The sequence below is a fragment of the Neomonachus schauinslandi genome, chromosome 9 (assembly GCF_002201575.2).
Source record: "Neomonachus schauinslandi chromosome 9, ASM220157v2, whole genome shotgun sequence".
NCBI lineage: Eukaryota > Metazoa > Chordata > Mammalia > Carnivora > Phocidae > Neomonachus > Neomonachus schauinslandi.
The window spans coordinates 110,185,197-110,211,405 of NC_058411.1; the positions used below are offsets into that span (position 1 = coordinate 110,185,197).

The following is a 26,209-nucleotide window of genomic DNA, read 5'->3' on the forward strand; positions in this document are numbered from 1 at the left end:
CATGCTCTCTGTCTGTCTCTGTATCTCTGTGTCTCAAATGAATAAATAAAATCTTAAAAAAAAAAAAGACATTTTTATGGTCAAAGAGAGAAATTTACATGTATATTCTATAGCTCTAAACACCTTCCCTAAGTAGGAGTGTATGTTGTTTTCTTACATCTTTGAAAATTGCCCTGAAGTAGAACCATAACCAAATCGATGCTTCTTAATGATCACAAATGGGTAATTATTTTAAAGTTTATCAGTACGATTTTGAAGGTAGAACCAGGAGACAGTTCACATATTTATAAAACCAGGTCTTCAAGGGATCTGTAATCTTAGAAAAACAGTGCATCTAAAAGCATTACGTTAGAAGACTACTAAATATTGGGGGCAGGCTTTTATATGCTTGTGTCATCATCTCTGTCTTTGGCCCTTGCACTGGGAAAGCAATGTAAGTTAATTGCTTGTTGTACTAGGAAATCTTGCATTCATGATTTAATTTGTTGTCATTTTTTATTTTCTAACTTGGGTTTCAGTGCAATCGACTGTTAAAGTGGTGTCCTGCCCCAGATTGCCACCATGTCGTTAAAGTCCAATATCCTGATGCTAAACCTGTTCGCTGCAAATGTGGGCGCCAGTTTTGGTAAGCAAGTGATTTCCCAAATTGAAATAGTACACATAGCTTTTCTATTTATTCGTGGTAGTCAAATAGTAGAAAAATTTTTTTTACCTCAGTGGGGAGGGTGGGTGATGTTGATTTAAAATAGTGTATATTTCTTTTAAATAAGAATTAGATTAAAAGGCCACATCTTAAATAATTTTTTCTCTTTCCTTGTTGCTCTTTTTTCTAATGGGGGAAAAATGCAGCTATAATCACATTTCCTTGTGTGCTCCACTGGAACTAATATGGGAGCAAACTTACAGATCTGGGACAAGAACTTAGTTCTTCTTATTTCTGACGGACTGCTTATTTTGTCAGATTATGTTTGGTTCCTTTATCGTTCTTGCTCTGTTTTCAAGTTATCTCTTAGGAAATAAAATACACAGGATTATTTTTCCTTTGCTCTGACAAGTTTAATCTTACTCCTAGAAAGAAAATGTGCAGATAAATTTGGAGAGATAAAACATGGTTGATGAGATATGCTTTTTAACCAACACTTTCCCTGTGGCTCCTCTGGCCCCAGCCTTCCTGGTAACCTCTGTTCTTGGAGTTTATAACATACTCTTCAGCCTTTGAATTCTAGATTTGACTTAATAGAGAATTTCCAGTACCACATATTCTTATTAGAGAGTTAAGATGATTTTCCATTTTTTCCTTGTGGATCTTTTAGGAGTAAGAAAACAATCAAACCAATTAGCTCTAACAGCTGGCAAATAGACATTATAATGGTATCCCATACCGTTCTTTTTTTTTTTCCTCCACAAACAGCTATAGAATTAGACTTACACGTCATTAATACTAAATATTTCCAAAAGGAGCAGGTAAACTCACAGAGATTAAATATGTATGAAATACATGATATTTTGGTAGAGATTACATTACTGTTTTAGAGTTTTAGATACATTACTATTTTAGAGTTTACCCTGTAGACAGGAGGTGCAGTCTGATTATATACTACTTTATTTATTTATTTTTTTAAGATTTTATTTATTTATTTGACAGAGACACAGCGAGAGAGGGAACACAAGCAGGGGGAGTGGGAGAGGGAGAAGCAGGCTTCCTGCTGAGCGGGGAGCCTGATGCGGGGCTCAATCCCAGGACCCTGGAATCATGACCTGAGCCAAAGGCAGACGCTTAACGACTGAACCACCCAGCCGCCCCATATACCTACTTTATAACATATTTTTAGTTGATACCAAAATACAGAGAATAACAGCAGTGAATACTTATGTAGCTATTAACCCAGCTTACACAAAGTCAGTATTTTGTTTTTGTTAAGAAATAAAACATGACAGATTCATTTGAAGCTCCTTTGTTCCCTTCTCTATCCCACTCCCCATCTTCTTTTCCAGAAGTAACCATTATCTTTGACTTCATTTAAATTGATAGCACTTTGTTCCTCTCATTTGCAAAGGATTTTTGGCACTCCTGAATTACTTGATTAGCTAATAGCCACTCAACAATTATTTTTTCATAAGCATTTGTATTTATTCTTAATTTATACTTTCTTAAATGTATATACCATGTGCCTAGAGTACAGGAAGGAATTAACAATTAGTATATTCTTAGAAAATATTTAGTCACATTCTTATGTTTTACACTTGGTACAATTTATCTCTACAGGGCTGAGGTTGATTTGTTTGGATCATGCAAAGATGTGACCTGTTTGCTTCCCGAGTATTGCTCACTGTGCATTAGCATTAAATTACATAATTACTCTACAAAATCAGACTTTTACTCTTCATTTGGGGTGTTAAGAGATTTAATATATGCTAATAAAGCACTGGTAAAATTTAAGTTCAAAATAGTGAAAATTGTTTGGTGAATTCAAGATTGTTTACAGCACAGAACTATACATATATAAAACGATCAGAAAAATACAGATGGGATTAAACTGAATTTTTTTTATCTTAACAGTGTGGTGGATGTTTAGAGAGTCCTTTCTTATATAATTGTCACCAGAGCGTGTCTTCATGCCTATAATCATTTCTTTATTTCACACATACACCACAGTACATGCTCTCCTAACACTAAATTCTAAATAATCTGCTGTGGAATAATGTAAACTTGGCTCATGCCCTTGTATTTGCCAGTTACTAGAAACGGATGAAACCACTGAGAAACTATGAAACATGAATTTGCTTGCTTGTTTATTTACTTACAGTAGGTAGGACTTAATTCTTTTAACTCTTATGTTAACAGCTTTAACTGTGGAGAAAATTGGCACGATCCTGTTAAATGTAAGGTGAGTTTGTCTGGCATTTTCATTTTTAAATAATGTAATAGAACACTTCTGAGACTTGACTGAAAACCAGGGCCCACAATTTTGTTATCCATTTGTAGATAGAAGATTGTGTTTTTCCTTTCTATTTCAGATGAACATCGCAAGTATTCATGAAGCATTCCTTAGGAATAAGTCCCTTCCTGATGATTATCAGGATAACAGTGGTTAAGGCACCTCCCTGGGCAGGCTTTGTAATTAGCTAAGGGGAATGACACATCTTGGAGCTGGGCTTCTCATCAAGCTCTAGGTTCCCCACTTGGCTTCAGCCAGAGAAGGTGGTCTTTTGGTTGATTTTATATATATAGGATATGAGAACTACAGGATTCCCTTGGTTTAAAAGGAAGTAAATCCAGTGATAATCTTGTCCTTTGCCTTTTACACTTAAAGTTGACTGTATTTAGTGTTGAAATAATTTGCTATCCTTTTCTTAAGTCTTTTGTTGTACCCTAACAGTTGTTGTTTTCAAACAGTGGTTAAAGAAGTGGATTAAAAAGTGTGATGATGATAGTGAAACCTCTAATTGGATTGCAGCCAACACAAAGGTTGGTATTTTCCTTCAGTAAACTCTTGGTAGTGAAACTTACGAGAATAGGTGCATTAGCAAAATAAGTTTACCTAGTTAAGGACTTCATTTTACCTTTTCTCAGTTAAGATTTGGGGGGGGTTTTGGTTATTTTGGGGGCTGGGGGTTTTGGTTGAGTTTGGGGTTTTTTGGTTTTGTTTTTTCCCCCTAGAATGCCAATTTTTTAGCGTTCCAAATTTATTTTATTGAGCACTACTGCAACATGCACAGTACTCTTCTTTAGAAGATTTTGTCTGTTAGGAAAACATTGGTTTCCTATAGAAGAAAAAGCTAACAATTTTTCTACCCAGGGGTTTGATAATGCTTTTTCATATTGTTCTGCCTTTACGTTTCTGCCTTTAAAAATCTCCAGGGTTTGGGGCGCCTGGCTGGCTCAGTGGTAGAACATGAGACTCTTGATCTCAGGGTTGTGAGTTTGAACCCCATATTGGGTGTAACTCTTTTCTTCTTTCTTTCTTTTTGCTTTCCTTTTCTTTGCTTTCCTTTTCCTGTCTCCTTTTCCTTTCTTTTCTTTTCTTTCATCTCTACACCCAGTGTGGAGCCTGAACTCACAACCCTGGGATCAAGAGCTACACACTCTACTGACTGAGCCAGCCAAGGGCCCCTCCTTAAGGAGTCATTCTTTAGAGTAGTATCAAGAGTAATTGAGTAACTGTTTTTGTTATGTAACTGCACTGGGCTTAACATGTTTGACATCTTTAACATACTAAATTTCTAAAATAATGATTGAAGAGGCTTGACTCCTAAGAACTGGAAGTTTTGAGGGTAATATAGATATCCCTTGTTCTTTTGTTTTTATTTTTGAAGTACATTACTGCTTATGATACTAGTTTTAAGACTCAGTCTCCTTATGACCGTGGACCACTGCTTTAAACCTAGACAGATGTTTTGTTCTGCAAATGGATGTAGTCTTGAGCACCCTTCTTTTCTGTCACAAAGTAATAAGCTTATGTTTGAGTCCCAACTATGTACCCAGCAATTTCTTAGTAGAAAATCGTATAAATAACCAATCTTTAATTGAACCTTATATCCCATCTGTATTGGAAGTGACTAGGGTGATGAATGGTAGTGTTATTCAGGGACTATTCATTTTTAGTATTGCCTTTCACATGTGAAGATGATGCTTAAAGAATACTGAGTTGTTTGACTAGTGTTAGAGCCAGTCACAGGACAGTGATAAAAAAGAGTATTTATACGATGGAGGCCAAAACACACAATTTTATATCATTAGTACCCTGTTGTACCCAAAAAGATTAAAACGTGAATATATTTTTATGTCCCAGAAAGCCTTAGTAGTGAAATAGTCTTGTCACATTAAACAAATGCCTATGCCTTTGAGGAATGTGTGGTTGAAATCAGTATTTTTGTGCTCTCTAAAATTATCATGGTAAAAGTAACTTATGTCACTTAAGAAAACCTTTCTGTATTGTTAGGAAGTTGTTACTTTGTTGTTGAAAAAATTTCCCAGCCAGGCATACTTTCTTGAAAATTGATTTTCCATCAGATAGGGCTTTACCTAGAATCTTTTAGTATGCTCTGTAAAACTCGTAATTAGAATAGGGCACTTGTATTTTTACTAAGTAGTTTGATTAAACTGTAGCCCTCTTTCTGCATCTAGAGAAATCCCCCAAATACTATAAACCCCCAAGATGTTTAAAATAGGGAGTACAGGGGGTGCCTGGGTGGCTCAGTCGTTAAGCGTCTGCCTTTGGCTCAGGTCATGATCCCAGGGTTCTGGGATCAAGCCCCGCATCGGGCTCCCTGTTCTGCGGGAAGCCTGCTTCTCCCTCTCCCACTCCCCCTGCTTGTGTTCTCTCTCTCGCTGTGTCTCTCTCTGTCAAATAAATAAATAAAATCTTTTTAAAAATAAATAAATAAATAAATAAAATAAAATAGGGAGTACAGGGCGCCTGGGTGGCTTAGTTGGTTAAGCATCGGAAGCATCGGACTCTCGGTTTTGGCTCAGGCCATGATCCTCAGGGTCCTGGGATAGAGCCCCACCTTGCATTGGGCTCCTAGCTCAGTGGGGAGTCTTCTTCTTCTCCCCTTCCCCCCTCCCCCTGCTCCTACACACACTCTCTCTCTAAAATAAATAAATCTTTAAAATAAAAAAAAATAAAACAGGGAGTATAGGCTTGAATATGTTTCACTTTGTTTAGAAAGTAGATTATTAAGAAAGAATGGCAATTAGTAATAACAAAGTTATCTGCTTGGTAGTTTTGAGAAAAACCAGAGTTTTTCTCTTAAGAGGCTTCAGAAGCCTTTATTATTGTTATTTGCTCCTTAAACAGCTTTGCAGATTATCAGTGGTATCCTAACATATTGAGAGCTTGATACTATTTTGTTAATTATAACCCAGAAATATAGAATGAAACATATTTTAGACCTGGAATTTGCTTCTTTGGGAAAATGTAAAATATCTTAGTTGATTTCAGAGATTTGATTTCAAATGTATAATTAGAAATGGCCACATTTCCCTATTTAAAATGACTATAGTTTATGGGCCAGGGTAGTCTGTTTCACAAAGGCAGAATTTTGTAAGTAATATAATGGGTGATACTCCCCCCTTGTGGGAGTTACAGGCATCAAACAAATGCAGCAAAAATATAAGCTTTACGTCTTATTTATAGTTTCATTAAAATGAGTAAGTTTGATTTTCTAGATTTTCCAAAAGAAAAATAACAATAGACCTGCTGTAGGGTAATAACTTTGGCCCGTTAGTAACCAAGAATATGACACAGACTTGGAAAAAGCTGTGATCTCTGTAGCACAGTTATAAATGGACCACAATGAGAAAGACTTAAAGCAAGGGTATTTGAGGGTGCCTGCCTGGCTCAGTTAGTAGAGCATGTGACTCTTGATTTCAGGGTTGTGAGTTTAAGCCCCATGTTGAGGGTAGAGTTTACTTAAAAACTACAACAACAACAAAAATAAATAAAACAAGGGTATTTGACAGAAGAAAGTTGGGAAATTCAGTAGCCACAAGAAGAATTTACCTATCTTACCAGTCCTACTTGCCTGATTCTTAAGGCCAAATTGCTTGGGCTTGAATCCTGACTCTACCGTTTGCTACCTGTGTGACCTCAGACCAGTGTTTTTATTATTTTTCTCTCCCTTAGTTTATTCATCTGACAAATGAAAATAGGATCACTCTAAGGATTATGAGTTAATGCATATAAAACACCGAGAACATTATGTGGTATACAGGAAGTACTCAATAATTATTTCTAGGTGACACTGGACAGTTAATTATATTTACATGAACAAAATGTTTTACCTTCTGTAAAACTATTATTCTACATGTATGGTTAAAAGTACTTCATGTTGGGCGCCTGGGTGGCTCAGTTGGTTAAGCGACTGCCTTCAGCTCAGGTCATGATCCTGGAGTCCCGGGATCGAGTCCCGCATCGGGCTCCCTGCTTGGCAGGGAGTCTGCTTCTCCCTCTGACCCTCCTCCCTCTCCTGCTCTCTGTCTCTCATTCTCTCTCTCTCAAATAAATAAATAAAATCTTTAAAAAAAAAAAAAAAAGTACTTCATGTTTTTGTCCCCAACCCCGCTGAAACAAATCTTTTAATTGTTGTATATCTTAATAGCCAGTAATAATGGTAATAGCTTTTCTAGTAGTACTTACTGTATTGCACACTGTTTGGAGTGCTTTTTTTACGTGTATTCATAACAATAAATGTATTTAAAAATAAACCAAATCTAGAATTGGCTTCTCTTCGGTGGTAGTAATACAACCTAGTGTAGCATTGACACCAACTTTGTAGTTTCTCTTCATAGGAATGTCCCAAATGCCATGTCACAATTGAGAAGGATGGCGGTTGTAATCACATGGTCTGTCGTAACCAGAACTGTAAAGCAGAGTTTTGCTGGGTGTGTCTTGGCCCTTGGGAACCACATGGATCTGCCTGGTAGGTTGGGGAAATGAAGGGAAGAAAATGTTCACATAAGTATGTAATATATGCTGTGTATTAACAAATGTTTCTACCTCATGGAAGTCACCATCTAACTTGGGAGCTAGATAAATGAATATAGTGTGTGATCATTGTTAAAAGTATATGCAAGATGTCCAGAGACAGGGATAAATGAGGCATATTTCACAGAGCAGGTAATATTTGAGAATTTTAAGGGGGATTAAGAGTTCATTAGTTGAAAGTGGTAGGAAAAATGTTCAGGGCAAAAGGAGCCTCATGAACAAAGGTAGAATGATGTGAAAGTACATGACTTATTTAGAGAAGAGTTGGATTGTCTAATATGTCTGTCTAGGCAATAGTTGAAAACTAAAAGATTATTGGCAAGACCCAACCTGCAGTTGTGTTTTATTTACCCTCGTATGCTATTAGACAAAAATGTGTCCCAAACTTTAAAAATTGGAAAATTGCGCACTGCAATCCAGATTTTTAGCCTTTCTTTGAAACATAGGAACAAGCCTGCATTCATGCTTGGCAGCATTTGCCTGGAATTGATTAGTAGCCCCTTAGATGAGGCCTTTACTTTCTAGTTTGAAATATTTCCCCAAGACTGAATCTTAAGGGCATTTGCATATATCATGATAGCACTATGTATTTAAAAGATGGCATCACTTTTAATAGAGATAATATATATCTCTCTTCTGTCCATATTTCATAGCAGTTTGGGAAAATGTAAGTTAGATTCGTGATGAGTTTTGAGAAAAAAGGGAGCTAGCACATCTCCTGGTAAAAATGAAAGTATTTCTGAGTGTTTTAATACACAGATGACCCATTTCACTAATTTGTGTTTCCTGCTTATTGGCATTTCCGTTTGTGGCCCCTCCTAAGTTCTGGGGTGTAGGAAAAGAGTTACAAAGTAGACTGGGACCTAAAGTAGTTTGGACATTATCAGAAGGATTTTAAGTGGGGAGTGACCTGATTAGATCTGTAATTTAGATGAGATGGCTCTATATTATGTGCTTTACATACATTACCTCAGAATTGTGGCTGCTTTGTAGAGAGTGAATGGGAGGGGAAGAAATTGCAGGGGCAGGACAGGAGGATCTCACCTTAAGACAATGGCAAGTCTTTTCTTTTAGTTTCATTGGAACTTTTATTAGTTTCATTAGAGGAATAGTGAGAGGGATTCTTGGCCTGAAATTAATTCTGACTTAGGTAAAACTAGTTGGTTGTGTGGAAGTAAAGAAAGTGATTTTACCACTGTCAAAGCCAAGAATGGTATTGGGGGTTAGCCAGACAGGTACTCTAGATTTTAAGAAGCAAACTGGGGGATTAGACTATTCCCAGAAACTAAATTCACTCTAGTATATTTAAACCAATAAGCCTAATGAATAGAGAAGAAGAGTTATTAAAAGATACATTTCTTGTTAAAGATGCCTTTTTAAAAAATTTTTATTTATCAGAGAGAGAGAGCACAAGCAGGGGAAGCGGCAGGCAGAGGGAGAAGCAGGCTTCTCCCCGCTGAGCAAGGAGCCTATGCGGGACTCGATCCCAGGACCTTGAGATCATGACCTGAGCCGAAGGCAGACGCTCAAATCGACTGAGCCACCTGGGCGTCGCAAAGATACATTTTTTGTATGTAAGGAAATCATAACTCAAATTTTAAAGAAGCTATATTGAAAACTGAACAGAGGGGTGCCTGGGAGGCTCAGTCAGTTAAGCATCTGCCTTCAGCTCAGGTCATGATCCCAGGGTCCTGGGATTGAGCCCCACATTGGGCTCCCTGCTTTGTGGGGAGCCTGCTTCTCCCTCTTCCACTCCCCCTGCTTGTGCTTTCTCTCTCTTTCTGTCAAATGAATAAATAAAATCTTTAAAAAAAAAAGAAGAAGAAAACTGAACAAAAACAAAACAAATGATGGATACAGGAGAATGAAGAATGGCCCGGACCAGGGTTGTCAGAAATGTTTCCTGTGTCTTGCCTTTACCCATAGCTAACATTGCAAATGAATCATTCTATCCTTCCTTATTTAAATCTGAAAATGCCTCAGAATTCTCAAAATAGCATTCCAAGTAGCACTGTCCATCATCTGAATTAGAAGTATAGATGAATTCTCTTTGCTTTTCTGGCCTTCAGTTCCTTAATAATTTTGTCTGAGTAAAGTCCAGAATGAGTTGAGGCTTATAAATACCTTAAAAATATCAAAAGGAACATTTTTAAGGATATGTTCGATAAGAAGAAGAGGTATTAATAGTTGACCAGTAGAGGGCAAGAAGAGCCGATCTTTGGGCTAAATTAAGTAATTTTTGGTAAGAGAGGATTATAACCCAAGCTGGGGGGAAGTTAATAAATCTCCTGACTCGAGTGAATTGTGGTCTGGGTTACTTTAAAAACTGAAAGATGAGATCAGTAAGCTATTGTTGGTTATTTTACTGAGTAGTTAAGGAAAATAGAAAGCTACCACAAACTGAAAGCAGACAAAATGTAATCCCAAATTTCCAAAATTTGTGATTGATTCCACAAACTACATATAAACCATGTAACTTTTCTCTTATGTCAAATCCCCAAATCAAATGGTAATATTAGGATGATGGATTAGGGAGTGTTTTGTAGACCTCAGCAAGGTATTTCAGTGTGAGCTGAGAAGTTTGTGGCCTAGGCTATGAATACACGCAGAGATACTTGGGATTAATTGAATGTCCATTTCTTGGAGTTACAGGAAATGAATTTGAGTCTTCCTAAAGGAATACTTCCAAGGTTTGCTGAAAGATTTTGTCCTTACCTTTTTTATTCACGTAAACTATCTATTGCTTTTCTGGTCAGTTTTACTGACGACTTTCTTCCACTAGTTAGAGAATCATGCATACATTTTGGAATAACATCATAGAAGAAGATTAAATTTATAGACATTAAAATCCTGGAAAACTTGACAAGCTGGAACAATGAGTCCAGTTTAACAAGATTTAAATGAAATTCAAAATTCTTCCTTTAGATCTAAAAGGATTACTGTTAAAAAGATTCTGAAGACATGACTTACAGCATGTGAACAATATAGTCCATAATTAAGGGCATGGCCCTCAGTTGGGAGACCAGCATTTTTAGCTCTGAAACCCTAGTTATATGACCCTTAAGTATGTTACTTGTCTTCTCAAAACTTAATTCTTTGTCTGCTCAATGAGGATAATAATACACATTTCATAAGGTGATTCAGGGAATTGAATCTGATAGTACATTTAAAGACTTTAGTAGTGAGTGGGTGATATGTAGTAAGCACTCAAGTATCAGCTGCTCCCATAATGTAGACTCCCAGAAAAGCAGAGGTAGAGTTAATCAGAACAAGGAAATGCCAGTCTTGTTCATCTCTACTCTGAGCTGACTTCTGGGCACGTTTCCCCTGCTTCTCATTTTGTGTGTCATTCAGTTTTCAGTGACTCTTGAAACTATAATAGCATGTAAAGCATATAGCACAGCAACTGTTACATAGTAGTCCATTAACTGTTGGTTCTCTTTGATTTATAAAGATAAGAAGGTGAGTAACTGGAAAAATTGGAAATATTTGGTTTAAATAACAGACAACCTAGGAAATAAGACCTCTTTCTTCAAAAACTGAGTTAGAAGTTCAAACTGCAGGGGCGCCTGAGTGGCTCAGTTGTTAAGCGTCTGCCTTTGGCTCAGGTCATGGTCTCAGGGTCCTGGAATTGAGCCCTGCATTGGGCTCCCTGCTCAGCGGGGAATCTGCTTCTCTTTCTCTCCCTCTGCCCCTCCCCACCACTCATTCTCTATCTCTCTCAAATTAATAAATAAAAAAATTTTTTTTTTTTAAAGTTCACACTGCAGTCAGGAATGGAAATTCTAGAATGACAGTGTTTTCTAATGATTACAAGTGAGCTGATTTGGAATGAACTACTTCAGGAGGTGGGGAATCCAACAACACTTTGATTTCCTTTCAGTCTTGTAATTCTGTCATAAAGGTAGAACCCTGGGCATTTTAAATACCTCAGTTTACCTGTATAAAGAAGAATATTGCTTCTAGATAATCTCTGAATCCAGGCCAAACTTCTGTGATTTGTTCCCTTTTCATTGATTTTTGGCCTTACAGAATCCTCTTAATTTACTTTAAGGTACAACTGTAACCGCTATAATGAGGATGACGCAAAGGCAGCAAGAGATGCACAGGAGGTAAGTACATTTATTTTCAGGTGACAGTTGAACAAGAATGTGCTTACGTGTTTATTAGGGAATAATTCAGCAGAAGTTTTCAATTCTGAAAGAGTTGTGGAAAGACACCCCAGTAAATACTAGGTATCTGTGTACATTTAGAAAGGGAATCTTATCCAAAATGCTTATCAGTAGCACTCCTGTTTATAGATTTGTTTGCTTTCTTTTAATTAATCTAGTCATGTAGCACAGTATTTGTTAAATAGTTTTGCTGCTGTTTATATACATTCCTTTTTTTTTTTTTTAACCTCATTATTCATCAAGAAGTGGTAAGGATTATAGATGAGCTGATTTAGAATGGACTGCCTCAGGAGGGGAGAGTTCCCTGTTACTAGTTAGGGATATAACTCACTGTTGTAGATGGATTCAAACACTAGGTGTGAATTATCTTCATCAACACTTTGAGTTCCTTTCAGCTTAGTAATTCTGTCATAATTGTAGAATCCTGGAATTTAATTATTCCTTACATTAGTCTATTCCATATTGAAATTCCCTAGTTGTCCCAAAAATGTTCTTTTCAAATGGTTTTCCTTACTAGGATGTCATTCAAAACATCTGCTGCTTATTTTTTTCCTTTTTAAATGTTCCTTTAAAATTGATTTCTAATTGAAAAGACCATAAATACAAAAGAATATATACAGCCTAGTCTATCATATTGTTAGAAGTGAGAGTTCTGTGTCTCATTTTTTAAAAAAGCTGGAAAATAATATTTTGTATTTATAAATGATGAATGGTGTTTCACAGATTCTCACAATATCTGTGTTCCTTTTAAAGGGAAAAAAATGCCCACAAATTCCAGTGTTGATTTAAATTATATTCACTATAAAATTACTTAAATGTTTCAACATAAAACCAGCTATAAACGTCTATGCTCATATACAACTATACAACCAAACCAAGAAAACTACGAAACCTTTGAGACTCAAGTTAAAATTAATTTGACAGGTAAATTGTTTGTTGAAATAAAATTACTGTTGATAAACTGCTGGATGGCCCAAGTTTTTTTAAATTGAATGGTACTATGCTACTAAGTGCAATGTGGCAACTTGTTTTCCCACCGACTTTTTAGATCTCAGCTATTGCAAACCTTTATTCCTATAGTGCATCATGATTTGGTTTGATCAGAATTTATCATTGATGTTTTCTCTTTCACTTGTTTTCCTCATTAGCTTAGTACGGTTAATGTTGCTTAATGCCAGTTTTAGCCATTTCACAAAGTAAGACCTGAAATAAAACTTTGGTTCTTAATTATAAATTCATTGAGATTATCCCAGAGTGTTTGTGTTTTCTTAGGTTGTCATCAGATTTTAAAATACTTTTAAATCCCATGGTCTGTTTAGACCAGATCATTTGGCTCCCCTACCCCACTCCCATTGAGTATGATTAGACTCCAGTTTGAGATGTATCACACCATGTAGTTTTAATATAAAAGTTGTATACTGAAGAGTCATGCTTTTCCAACCTCCCATTTGGACTTGATTCTACTTTTGTATTTTTTTATTTAGCTCAGTTTGTCATTGCATTTCTTTCTGTTGTAGTTTGTTTTAATATTAGCCTTTCTCCCTTATGGCTTTCCCCTTCTGTTTTAAGTAGTCACGATTGTCTTAAATCCTGTTGAAGAAACCATAAATTTCTCTAAAGTTTATTCTAATTCTGATAATAGTTATCCTACAGAGAATAGTCTACAGAGAAATGTTCTTTTTTTTCTTAAGCTGCATTGTATTTTTCCTAATTACCATGGTATAGGCTTTTAGTTTTTACTTCTGAATGAATAGTAATCTAGCTAGATCTAGCCAGATATGGTATTCACCAGTAGAGAAAGTATATGAGTTATCCTTGGCCTCATTTGGGTGCTGGTAGACTCTCTTTCTGAGATCCACAAGGAGGGTGGATTATTGTGCATAGCTTCTAAGCCAGTTTCTAACATGTAGATTCTAGAGGGTAGAACACATTATTTTTCTAGTTTGCATCTTTTGGACTGAACTAGAATCTTCTGATCCTGTGGGTGTACAGAGAAAGATTTTATGAGTGGCTTTATTTGTTTGTTTATTTAGTGGGAGCTGTTCCTCCCAGAATGGAGCACACATTGCATGCTCATCTGGCCTCTTCTTTCCTCACTTTCCCTACTCCCGTAATCTGACATACTATTCACTGGGAGTTGTAGCCTTAAAAAGTACTAGAAGGTTGGCACACAGTCCAGAAAGAACATAGATGGGTAGTTGAGTACTTTGGAAAGGTGTACCTGTGTTGTAGAAAGTTGTTGACTTAACATACTGTGCCATGGTGCTGATCGTGGTGGACATTTGGATTTTCTTATTTTCTAGGCCAGGAGAATTAGTATACTTTTTCTGTAAAGGGTCAAATGGTAAATATTTTCAGCTTTACAGACTGTATGGTCTCTTTACAACTATTCAACTCTGCCTCTGATCTTGTAATGCTAAATCAGCCATAGACTCAGATGAGTAGTCATGCCAGTGTTATAGACAGAAGTTGAACAAAGTTCCAAGTTAACTTTATTTACAAAACCAGGCAGTAGCTGGATTTGGCTCACATGCCAGAGTTTGCTTATCCCTGTTCTAAGCTCTAAGCAGTCAGGTTTGTTGTTTTGGACTTTTTTTCCAAACTGTTTTTAGGTCATCACTCAGTGCACTTCTCAATCCAGGTTCTGGCATTTGATTTAAAAGTTGGTCTTATTTGCAGTGGTGGAATGGGTTCATGTTGAATTTTAGAGGTATTTTAGTGAGAAGCTATTTTAGAATTATTGAATCATTAAATCAGTTACTAAAGTCCACTAACATCATATATTTTATATGGTAGTTTAGTTTTTCCATTTCATCTTGGAAATTTGACAGACTTGAAAATATTAATGCTTCGGGGGGAGATAAAATGCCAAGCAGATTATTTTCTACATATTAGATTTTAGACATAATTGGCATTAATTTTTTGATTAACGCATATTTAATAACATTAATATTGCTTTTAATCTAATAACAATGACATATAATTGGCATAATTTTCCAGTGTACAAGCATTGATTTGATACCTCTCTGATTCTTGAATAGTAATAATAGATTTTTTTTTTAGATATTTCACTGTTGTTTGATACTGGATCATGTAATTGGCTAATTATGTGGTTCAGAGTTAGTATTTCTAAGCAGGAACCCAACCATGGGCCTAGTAGCGTCTGTGCTATTTGTAGTCTCTGAGGCATAAGGAGAGGGAGAGGAAATGACAGTAAAAAGAAATACGTAGGGGTGCCTGCGTGGCTCAGTTAGTTAAGCATCAGCCTTTGGCTCAGGTCATGATCCCAGAGTCCTGGGATTGAGTCCCACATCGGGCTCCCTGCTCAGTGGGGAGTCTTTTTCTCCCTCTTCCCCTTACCCTGCTCGTGCTCTCTCTCTCTTGCTCGCTCTCTTAAATAAAAAATCTTAAAAAAGAAAAAAAAGAAATGTGTATGTGTGGTACGAAACCCTTTCATAGTGGTTGCATTTAACAAACATTTATTAATCATTTTCTGCATATTAGGCACTAGAGATAACAGTATTACTTTTTGTTTCACTTATTTGTGGAACATAAGGAATAACATGGAGGACATTAGGAGAAGGAAGGGGAAAATGGCGGGGGGGAATTGGAGGGAGAGATGAACCATGAGAGACTATGGACTCTGAGAAACAAACAGAGTTTTAGAGGGGAGGGGGGAGGGGGATTGGTTAGCCCAGTGATGGGTATTAAGGAGGGCACATACTGCATGGAGCATGGGGTGTTATACGAAAACAATGGATCGTGGATCACCACATCAAAAACCAATGATGTATTGTATGGTGACTAACATAACATAATAAAATTAAAAACAATATTACTTTTTAAAAAAAACTATCTCTAGAGGGGCGCCTGGGTGGCTCAGTTGGTTAAGCGACTGCCTTCGGCTCAGGTCATGATCCTGGAGTTCCGGGATCGAGTCCCGCATCGGGCTCCCTGCTCAGCAGGGAGTCTGCTTCTCCCTCTCCCGCTCCCCCCTCTTGTGCTCTTTCTCTCTCTCTCTCTCTCTCAAATAAATAAATAAAATCTTTAAAAAATAAAAAAATAAATAAAAAAGACTATCTCTAGAGATTTACAGTATACTGTGAGAGACCAAGGTGAATTATTTTTGCAGTCTGATAAATAATATAAAACAAATCTAGGGGCGCCTGGGTGGCTCAGTCGTTAAGCGTCTGCCTTCGGCTCAGGTCATGATCCCAGGGTCCTGGGATCGAGTCCCACGTCGGGCTCCCTGCTCTGCGGGAAGCCTGCTTCTCCCTCTCCCGCTCCCCCGGCTTGTGTTCCTGCTCTCGCTATGTCTCTGTCAAATAAATAAATAAAATCTTTAAAAATAAAAAAATAAAAAAATAAAAATAAAAAAAAACAAATCTAGACCAGGTATGTTGTTTCTTTGGTAATACTTCACGTATCTTTAAAACACTTTTAATATGGGGCGCCTAGGTGACTCAGCTGGTTAAGCGTCTGCCTTCAACTCAGGTCATGATCCCAGGGTTCTGGGATCAAGCCCCGCATCGGGCTTCTCCCTCTCCCTCTGCCCCTGTTTGTGTTCCCTCTCTCGCTGTGTCTCTCTCTGTCAAATAAATAAATAGAATCTTAAAAAAAAAAAAAAACAGATTTGGGGCACCTGGGTGGCTCAGTCGATAAGCATCTGCCTTGGGCTCAGGTCATGATCCCAGGGTCCTGGGATCGAGCCCCACATTGGGCTCCCTGCTGGAAGCCTGCTTCTTCCTCTTCCCCTCCCCCTGCTTGTGTTCTCTCTCTCGCTGTGTCTCTTTCTGTCAAATAAATAAATAAAATCTTAAAAAAAAAAAAAAAACTTTTAATATAACTGCAATACCATTATTATCTTTGTATATATATGTTTTTAAAGCAATACTTTGTTAATATCATTATCCAGTGTTCAAATGTCTCCGTTTATCTCATAAATTTTCTTTTATAGTTGGTTCAAATCAGGATCCACACAGGTCCACAAATTGGATTTGATTGATATCTTTTGAGTATTCTCTAATCTATAGGTCTACCGTTCCTTTTTCCCCTCCACGTTGCCAATTATTTGTTGAGGAAACTAAGTCATTTTGTCCTGTAAAATTTTCACATTCTGGATTTTGCTGATTGTAACTCCCTGGTATCATTTAATAGGTTCTTTTATCCCTGTATTTCCTGAAACTGGTGGTTAATTCTAGATACTCAAATTCAAACTCAGTTGGGGAGTGAGAGGGGCACCTACCTGTTGATACTGTAGACTTTCTTTGGTATTATATGAGGAGTTAGATGATGTCTGGCTGTCTCTCTCTTGTTTTCTACTTTAAAATGCTGATGCTTCTTACTTATTTATTTATTGCATACTGCAGAACAGTGTTATCCAGTATAACTTTCTGTGATGGAAATGTTCTTTATAAGGCCACTGACGACAAATGGTTATTGAGCACTGGGGAACTGAATTTTTTATTTTATTTTAAATAGCCACAGGTGTCCAGTGGCTGCCATATTGGGAAGTGCAGCTATAGGATATTCATAGCAGTATTAAATAACAAAAGGTGGTAAGAGATATCTGTTTATTCCTGAGTTTACCTTAAATTCCTATACTGTTTCATCTGTAAATATGATATCAGCTTTTGTGTGTATTTGATACATTTGTTATAATTACATGTCCATAATTTTTCTTAATGGGACAGCGATCTAGGGCAGCCCTGCAGAGGTACCTGTTCTACTGTAATCGCTATATGAACCACATGCAGAGTCTACGCTTTGAGCACAAACTCTATGCTCAGGTAAAGCAGAAAATGGAGGAGATGCAACAGCACAACATGTCCTGGATTGAGGTGCAATTCCTGAAGAAAGCAGTTGATGTCCTCTGCCAGTGTCGTGCCACACTCATGTACACTTATGTCTTCGCTTTCTACCTCAAAAAGAATAACCAGTCCATTATCTTTGAGGTAGGAATAGTTACTGAGGGGGGGAAAATATCCCTGTGTCGTAGGTCTACTTGCTCTTTCATAGATAAGATACATAGAGTTTTAAAGGTTCCTATTTGCTCAGAATTTAGATTTCTTGTCCTAAACTACATTCAAGTTGATGTGGTTTAGCCAGCTAGTGATTAAGTGTGCAGGCTCTGGAGTCAGCCCTGAATTTGAAACTTGACTTAATCACTTTTTAGCTCTGTTGACTTGCAGCAAATTACTTAATGTTATCTATATCTTTATTTTAAAATGGAGTAAATACTTCTCAAGGATGTTAACAAGGTTTAAGTGAGACAATACATGTATATTGCTTATATAGCACCTGGCACATCATAAGTTCTCAGTAAAAGCCTTTATTCAGGCAAAACTAATATATGGTATTAGAAGTTAATATGGTGGTTACCTTCGGTGGAAGAGTAATGACTAATGGGGGCTTTTAGCAGTAAAGGTTTCAAGTAGACATGCTCATTTAAAATTGATGCATAGGGGTGCCTGGGTGGCTCAGTTGGTTAAGCATCTGCTTTTGGCTCAGGTCATGTTCCCAGGGTCCTGGGACCGAACCCTGCGTCGAGCTCCCTGCTCAGTGGGGAGCCTGATTCTAACTCTCCTTCTGTTGCTCCCCCTGCTGTGCTCCCTCACTCTCTCTTGCTCACTCTCAAATAAAGTCTTTTAAAAAAATTAAAATTAATGTATATATGATCCAGCAATTGCACTACTGGGTATTTACCCCAAAGATACAAAAGTAGGGATCCGAAGGGGTACGTGCACCCCGATGTTTATAGCAGCAATGTCCACAATAGCCAAACTGTGGAAAGAGCCAAGATGTCCATCAACAGATGAATGGATAAAGAAGATCTGGTATATATATACAATGGAATATTATGCAGCCATCAAAAGGAACGAGATCTTGCCATTTGCAACGACGTGGATGGAACTGGAGGGTATTATGTTGAGTGAAATAAGTCAATCAGAGAAAGACAAGTATCATATGATCTCACTGATATGAGGAATTCTTAATCTCAGGAAACAAACTGAGGGTTGCTGGAGTGGGGGGTGGGGTGGGAAGGATGGGGTGACTGGGTGATAGACACTGGGGAGGGTATGTGCTCTGGTAAGCGCTGTGAATTTTGCAAGACTGTTGAATCTCAGATCTGTACCTCTGAAACAAATAACGCAATATATGTTAAGAAAAAAAAAAAAAAAAGAAGAAGAAGAAGGTAGCGGGAGGGGAAGAATGAAGCGGGGGAAATCGGAGGGGTAGACGAACCATGAGAGACGATGGACTCTGAAAAACAAACAGGGTTCTAGAGGGGAGGGGGGTGGGAGGATGGGTTAGCCTGGTGGTGGGTACTGAGGAGGGCACGTTCTGCATGGAGCACTGGGTGTTATGCACAAACAATGAATCATGGAACACTTCATCTAAAACTAATGATGTAATGTATGGGGATTAACATAAGAATAAAAAAATAAATAAACTGGAAAAAAAAAATTAATGTATAATAAAAAAGAATGAGATCTTGCCACTTGCAGCAACATGGATGGACCTAGAGAGTGTAATTCTAATAAGTAAATTGATTTCACTCATGTGGAATTTATAAAACAAAAACAAATGATCAAACAAAAAAAAAAAAGGAGGAAAAAAAGCATTCTTAAATACAGAGAACAAACTGGTGGTTGCCAGAGGAGAGGTGGGTGGATGGATGGTTGAGATAGATGATGGGGATTAAGAGGTATAAACTTCCACTCACAAAATAAATTAATCACAGAGATGAAAAGTATAGCATTGGGAATTTAGTCAATAAGATGGCATTAACGTTTTTTGGTGACAGATGGTGACTACACTTACTATGATGAGCACTGAATAAAGAATTGTTGAATCACTATATTGTACACCTGAAACTAACGTAAACTGCGTATTAAAAATTGATGCATAAAACACTGATGTCCATAGATGACTAGACAGTAACCCTGACTAGCAGATGGGAATTAAATGGGTAAATGTATAGAACTAGCCATAGTAGTAAAGGATAACAATTTTAATCTTACGTGCATTGTTCTCTTAGAAGAAGTAGGTGCAGCCAGCTGTAAACAGGAATGGGTTTATATTTTTTCCTCAAGTTTCCCCTCTCTTTGTGTTTCAGCAGATAGCAGTTTGCAGAACTAGAATATTCCAAAAAGACTTTTCCTAATCACTTTCAGGACTTTTTCTTGATATTCTTCCAGTGGTAATGGGTAAATCTTTCATTCTTTTAACATAAAAAATTATCCTGGAAAAGAGAACAAGTTGTTAGAGGTGAAAGCGATTAAAGAGCTTACAGGTGCAGAAACCACCTGTGAAAATTACACAGTGTTGAGAGCAGTCTATTGGCAAAGAAGCAGCTGGTATATCTTTTAGCTTTCATCTAAGCCAAAATTTACTATGTATTTTTCCTCATTTCTTGCAGAATAACCAAGCAGATCTAGAGAATGCCACAGAGGTGCTTTCGGGCTACCTTGAACGAGATATTTCCCAAGATTCTCTGCAGGATATAAAGCAAAAAGTACAAGATAAGTACAGGTGAGATTTCTTTACCAGTTGTTGAGCAAAAGTTTCTGACCCTAAGTTAGATGATTGTGATACTTGGATTTAGCATATTCAGTAACTGTGTTGCTACCATGTTTCCCACAGATTGCTTCTGTCTTTTGGGCAACGAATTGCAGATAGTAGTGCTAGTCAAGTATTTATCCCATTGGCAGGTTCTGCATCTTCCATTCAGCTTTATCTACTTAGTTGCCACATTGTGAGGAAGAAAGAACCTAAGAAAGGGCAAGTGGTTATTATGAGGAGGGATGATATTAGGGTGCTGGTTGTAGCCTGGGGATTCTGGGGTTCATGGCTATCGACAAGTGAGCTAACCAAGCTTTTTTAGAGTTTTTATTAGATTTGTTTTTTCTAAGGAGAGGATTACTTTGTCCTAGGGGTAGAGGATACTTCAAAATGTGCTGCCTCTTAAGCTAAAGATGCAAAATGTTTGCTTTCTCAACATGGAGCTGCTGTTTTCCCCAAAGTTGTTTCTTGACATATATATACTAATATCTTTTTAATAGTAGTAGGAAAATTTGGGCATTTGGAAGACTTGGAGATTTAGTCCCAAGTAATATTTTCACTTCCCTTAGTCAACTATAGTTACTACATTGTGTTTGTAGTCACTTTCACAGTTAACAAAGATTTTATAGGTGGGAATCAGTAACCCTTGAAATTATTTCTTTCTGAAACTATTATCTGTAGAATGACAGAATTGAATCAAATGCTTTCTAAGGGACTTAGGAATTTCTTACAATTTATTACTCTAGAATTAATTCTCAAAACTGGGAATCACAACTTTTGAAGAATACCTTTTTAAAATCGGAAAACGGTTTGTTTTTAGCTGTGTACATCTAGACTTGAAATGTGCCTGTTAAAAAAAAAACAAATGCTTCTTCCAGGTCTGGATAAACTGTACGAGTGCCTTTAAAATTAAGTAAATGCCTCTTTTTTTATTATTGGAGGCTGACAAGTGTTTTTTTTTTTTCTTTGATTGCAGATACTGTGAGAGTCGACGAAGGGTTTTGTTACAGCATGTGCATGAAGGCTATGAAAAAGATCTGTGGGAGTACATTGAGGACTGAGAATGGCCCTGCATAAAATGAACTCTGAAAACTTTACCATCTAGAGTGCTCATGCAATTAAAACAAAACAAAACAAACACAAACAAGGAGGCACTAAGCCTGTTCTGACACCTCTGGTCTGTAGTACCAGAATTCTGTTTTGTTAACGGAAAGTTTAAGTAAATTATATTGTAATAAAAAAAGGTAGATAAACCATTGTACAACAGTATTCTAGGCCGCCAACAAAAGTGTGACAGACACACTAAAAGCCCTCCAACTTTAACTTGTAACGTAGCTTCATTCTCAAAGCTGACTCCTTTTTTTCTTTTTCTTTTTCCTGAGTATAGTACAGTTAAAATTTAAAACTGCTCCTTGACACTGCTTTTCATGTCCAAACCAGCCATTTTGTTGTACTTTGGTAAAGAACTTCTTCCCCTTCCTCCCCTACACATACAGATACACCCACACACACAGACTGACTCTCTTTCTCTCATACCCCAAGGTCATGAGTGAATTAGTGAATTAGTTCCTTGTAAAGAAAATTCTTGGGGCGGGGAAAGGGGTAGGCAGCAAGAGGAATTAAACAAAAAACAAAAAACTTTGTATATGACTTTTAAAACAAGAAGACAACACAGTATTTTTCAAAATTGTATATAGCGCATATGCATGGACAAAGCAAGCGTGGCACGTGTTTGCATAATGTTTAATTACAAAAAATATTTATTCTTTAAAAATCTTCAAGATTATGTCTATTTGCTGTGCATTTTCTTTCAGTTTGCTTTATCTTTCCAGGGTTGAGGGTTGGGATAAAGGTGTGTTGGTTTAGCACCTCTGGAAGACCTAACTAGAGCTCTGTGATTTTCCTTTCCTGAGATTACTTTGCCCTTTCTCGTTTTGATATGTCCGTTGCTGGCCATGGGCCTCATGCCTTGAATTCCAGCTCTTGATCAGGGACAGGGAGGTCAAGCTCTGACTAAATGCCATGGCCTGATAAGGGCCTCAAGAGGGAGCTTTTTGCTGTCGTTCAGGAATGACCCAGTCCCCAGCCTCCCCCCGTCCCATGGCCTCATTCATCTACCTAAGCCTTTGTGCACCTGTGTCATGCACATACCTGAAGGCTTCCTATGCTCCCTGTCACATCCAGAGGAGACATTTCAACTTTTTTCTTTCTTTTTTTTCCCCCTTAATTGCTGCTTTTGAGCCTTTTAAGATTTTAGTTATGGCTCTTCTCTCACCCCTTCTTTACATTAGGGTGTCAAATAGAATGTTTTTGCTTTAAATATAAATATAAATAAATAGCCATTCACTTAGTTTCAGATTGTGAATTTAAAATGGCAGATACTGAAATTGCTTGTGTGTGTTGCTGTGGGTTCAGTTTGAAGGCAAACACCCCTAGAACATAATATTCCCATCTAGTGCATTTAAATAGAAATCACTGAGTTTGCTTCTTTTCTACTGTCAGCAGATAGGAGAATTAATAATGCATTTTAGCTGTGATGTCCATTTTTATGAAATTTCTACTAAGAGCTATGTTAAAAGTAAAGGATGGTGGTGGTTTTATTAACTATATACCTGTTTAGGCCATTCTGGCTGTGGTATTTTTCAACAGGTCAGCATCCCTAAATCTGTCAGTTTTATACAGGAGTGCATAGTGAGCTAGGCAACTAGATCAAGAGGTCTTAATATTAAATACCAGTTTTCGTGACCTCTTTGTCTTCCTTTAAATGTCTTGCGCCTAGGGAGTGTTTACCATTTGTGAGGCAGCTTTGTCTGCTCTTGCATTGTACATCTTATTACTCCATTGGGAAGTAGGTTCACTTTCCTCTGGCCTTTTGCCTAAGTTAGGCTTTGCTGAATCAACCCTACTTTTCCTTTTAGAAAAAGGTTGTTACATGAGATGTACTTGCAACTGTTCTTTTCCCATCAAAAATCAGTGAATGTTTGCTGAGTATATTATGCTGCTTCCTTAAACCACTTGTCGCTTTAGGATCAACTTCACCCATACCTTTTATCCTCTCCTCCCTTGCCACCTCAGGTGCAAATCTGAACTCAGTGTCTGCTTCTTCCATAGTCTCTTCTCCCCTCTCCCCTGTCATTCATTTGACTTTATTTTAAATGACTGCATCAATCTTAAAAGACATTTATCAAAACTAAGGAGATTTTTTTTTTTTTTTTAACAGAAAGCTTGAATGAGTTCCTTTCCCTGGTAACTTTGAAAAGCAGCCAGAGTTGCTATCTAGATATATGTGGCTCCCTTAAAATGTTTTGTGTATGTGTGGTGTTTTTAAAAATCTTACCAGTTAACTGCAGTATCTAGGTTTCAGTGTCATGAATCCTCTTTACATGCTGCCCTTGCAACAAGTATCCAGAAACAGTGTGTGCACTTCATAATATCAGCCCCCACCCATGGAGGAACAGTGCTTTTTAGAGATGCTTTTTAGTTTCAGTGTTGGCATATTACCTAAGGGTATTGCAGGTGTGGGTGCATTCCCTAATTTGTATGGATCAAGGTGAACTGGCCTTTTCTGAACTTCAAGCTTTTAACAACTGTCTCCATATTTGATGGAATTCCCTGAGTTAATTGCTTTCATTGTTAGTAGCTTCAGTGACCCCAGCTGCGATAGGCAAGCCATATTGTATGACAGCTTCCCTATTTCACCTACCTAAGTCTTTTTGTCAGAGACCTAAGTCTCTTTTGTCTATTCACGGTAAGCACCAGGGTCTCCTTGTCTTCTTGAGGGCAGTTACATTGTCTTTTGAAAGTGCATGCTTCATTTGAACAATTCATTGAGCAGTAGATGGACTTTAAATGATTTTCAATAAATTTTGATCCAAAGCTCAGGATACACACAGTGGTAAAATTGAGTAGCATATAATATCATCAAACTCTAAATTCTGTGTAATTTGCTGCGACCCAGATTGTATGTGTTTTATGTGTGTTTAAATAAATATATTAAATACACATGTGTATACATACACACATATATAACAGATCCAAGACTGACTGACTTGATTTGAAATGGTTGAATCTGCAGTGTAAAATGTGGTTCAGCCATGATTAGGAACTGAAATTTAGTACAAGAGAGAAAAGGACTTGATGTAACAAAATCTTTTAGCTACAAATCCCGGTATAGAGCACTTGGGGGATGGGAGGGGGCGGGTTGGTGAGACAATCAGATCGGTAAATTGATTAAATGCTCCTAACCCTGTAATTTTGTGCATAGAGCACCCTGTGGTGTGGAAATAACTGTTCTTAGATTTTCATTGTAACTGGACTGTTCAGGTTGCCCAGAGGGAAAGAACATTCCTAATTCTAATAAAATAAACTTTTATTTTGTTATTCCATTAGTTACTTATGTTTATTTTTATAGCTTAAAAAAAGATATATTGGTGGCCCAAGTCACCTATATTATGTGCCTTATTCACTGTTCCTACTTAATATAAAATGATGAGATTTGGTTCAGTTTCTTTGCAGGGAACTGTGAATGAGACCATCCCCAACAATTAACTTGGTTAATGAAGCCTTTGGAGCATTTTCTGAAAGCTTTCCAATTTCTGTCTTGAACATTGAATTTAAATTGCTCTTTGGGTTGTAACAGTGATATTAGATGCTCAGATTTTTGTCAGTTTTTTAAAACTATTTTAAAAGTCATTTAAACTCCCTCACATTGCTTCCATTTAGCTCACTCTTAAAGCTACTAAGTATCTCCTGTAGGGGTGGAGGGAGACTTTTTTCTTAGAGAAGGTCCCCATAAATCGGGAGATCCCCATCATTGATATTCTAGCCAAATCCAGATTTGAAGACAATTTAATTTGGTTTTATTTGGATCTATACTTATGAGAGTTCATGTATCACTTTTATCTTCAAAGCACTTTAATTTCTATTACTGTCTGTGAGAAGAAAATAAGGCTCAGTGAGGTTAAGTAACTTGCCCAAGATTTCAGTTTCTTCTATCTGGGACTCAATCAACATTGTACTACCTCTTTGTATATTAATTTAGTCTCAGAATGACCTAGCATTCAGTACCTGGAAAGGTGGCTCTTAACTACAGCATTGTACTTTGAAACCGCATAAAAGACTATATAAATGCCTGTCACTGCTGTTTGAGGAAGGTTAATGTACTATCTCTGATCTTTAATTTGTTGATGCAGTTTCAACAAATGTGGCTCTTTGTTTTGCCCAGTCAAATGAAACCACCTATGAGAGAAGAATAACCCTTCCCACCTTGCTGATTAGGACAGTACTCATGGGAAGACTATCACATGTGATAGTTGAGGGTAAAGGGTTCAGCATTATTTGATTTGATAATAGTGGCCAAGCAATTTGCAGTTAATTGGTCTAGTTATTTGTTCAAGTGAGTTTGTAATATAAAGAATTTTGGATAGCCTACTAGAACTTGTTACAGAATTTGTTTTGTAAGTGATAACTGAAAATGTACAAACAACTGAAATCTACTTGTTCTCAGCATTTCTTGGAACTGGATGGCATATGGGGCTTTAAAAAGATAAGTAGTGAGCATTATGGGGAAATCTTCGCTCCTTCAGGAACAGGAAAAAGTGTGGGCCCCTCAGATTTTGTCAGGTTTCTTTGGGGATAAAGTTGGTGTATTTCTGGTTCATTTTAAGGGATCTGCTGCTTAATCTCCAAGATGAAATCGCTAACCTGGAAATGCTCAACTTGGAAATAAATAGTGCCTATTGTAGGAGTAAACAGACAACTTCTGAGTTTTAATTTTTTGCTTATTGTGGAATTAAATCAGTGTTTAAGGCAACTGTTGGTCTTTTCTCTAGGCAGCAGGTTGGGAAAAATACTATGAGTTTTTTTTGAAAAGCAGTTTTCAGACTATGATTAAACCACAGATACGCTTGTTTAGGGCCATTTTCAGAGTTGGAGCCAATTAGTATATAAATCAATCACACATTGATATGTAGCAGCTCTGAC

The 26,209-nt window shown here is 37.2% G+C and overlaps 1 protein-coding gene across 1 annotated transcript in view; it reads left to right on the forward strand.

Annotated features, from left to right (window-relative positions):
* Positions 1 to 24,607, forward strand: part of ARIH1 (ariadne RBR E3 ubiquitin protein ligase 1) — a 125,585-nt gene extending 100,978 nt beyond the window's left edge. The window contains exons 7-14 of the mRNA XM_021694009.1: positions 519 to 625; positions 2,846 to 2,888; positions 3,398 to 3,469; positions 7,295 to 7,425; positions 11,545 to 11,602; positions 17,356 to 17,616; positions 20,085 to 20,197; positions 21,204 to 24,607. Coding sequence (XP_021549684.1) covers positions 519 to 625; positions 2,846 to 2,888; positions 3,398 to 3,469; positions 7,295 to 7,425; positions 11,545 to 11,602; positions 17,356 to 17,616; positions 20,085 to 20,197; positions 21,204 to 21,288 — 870 coding nt within the window. The 3' untranslated portion in view covers positions 21,289 to 24,607. The remainder of the gene's footprint in view (positions 1 to 518; positions 626 to 2,845; positions 2,889 to 3,397; positions 3,470 to 7,294; positions 7,426 to 11,544; positions 11,603 to 17,355; positions 17,617 to 20,084; positions 20,198 to 21,203) is intronic.
* Positions 24,608 to 26,209: the final 1,602 nt, after the last annotated feature.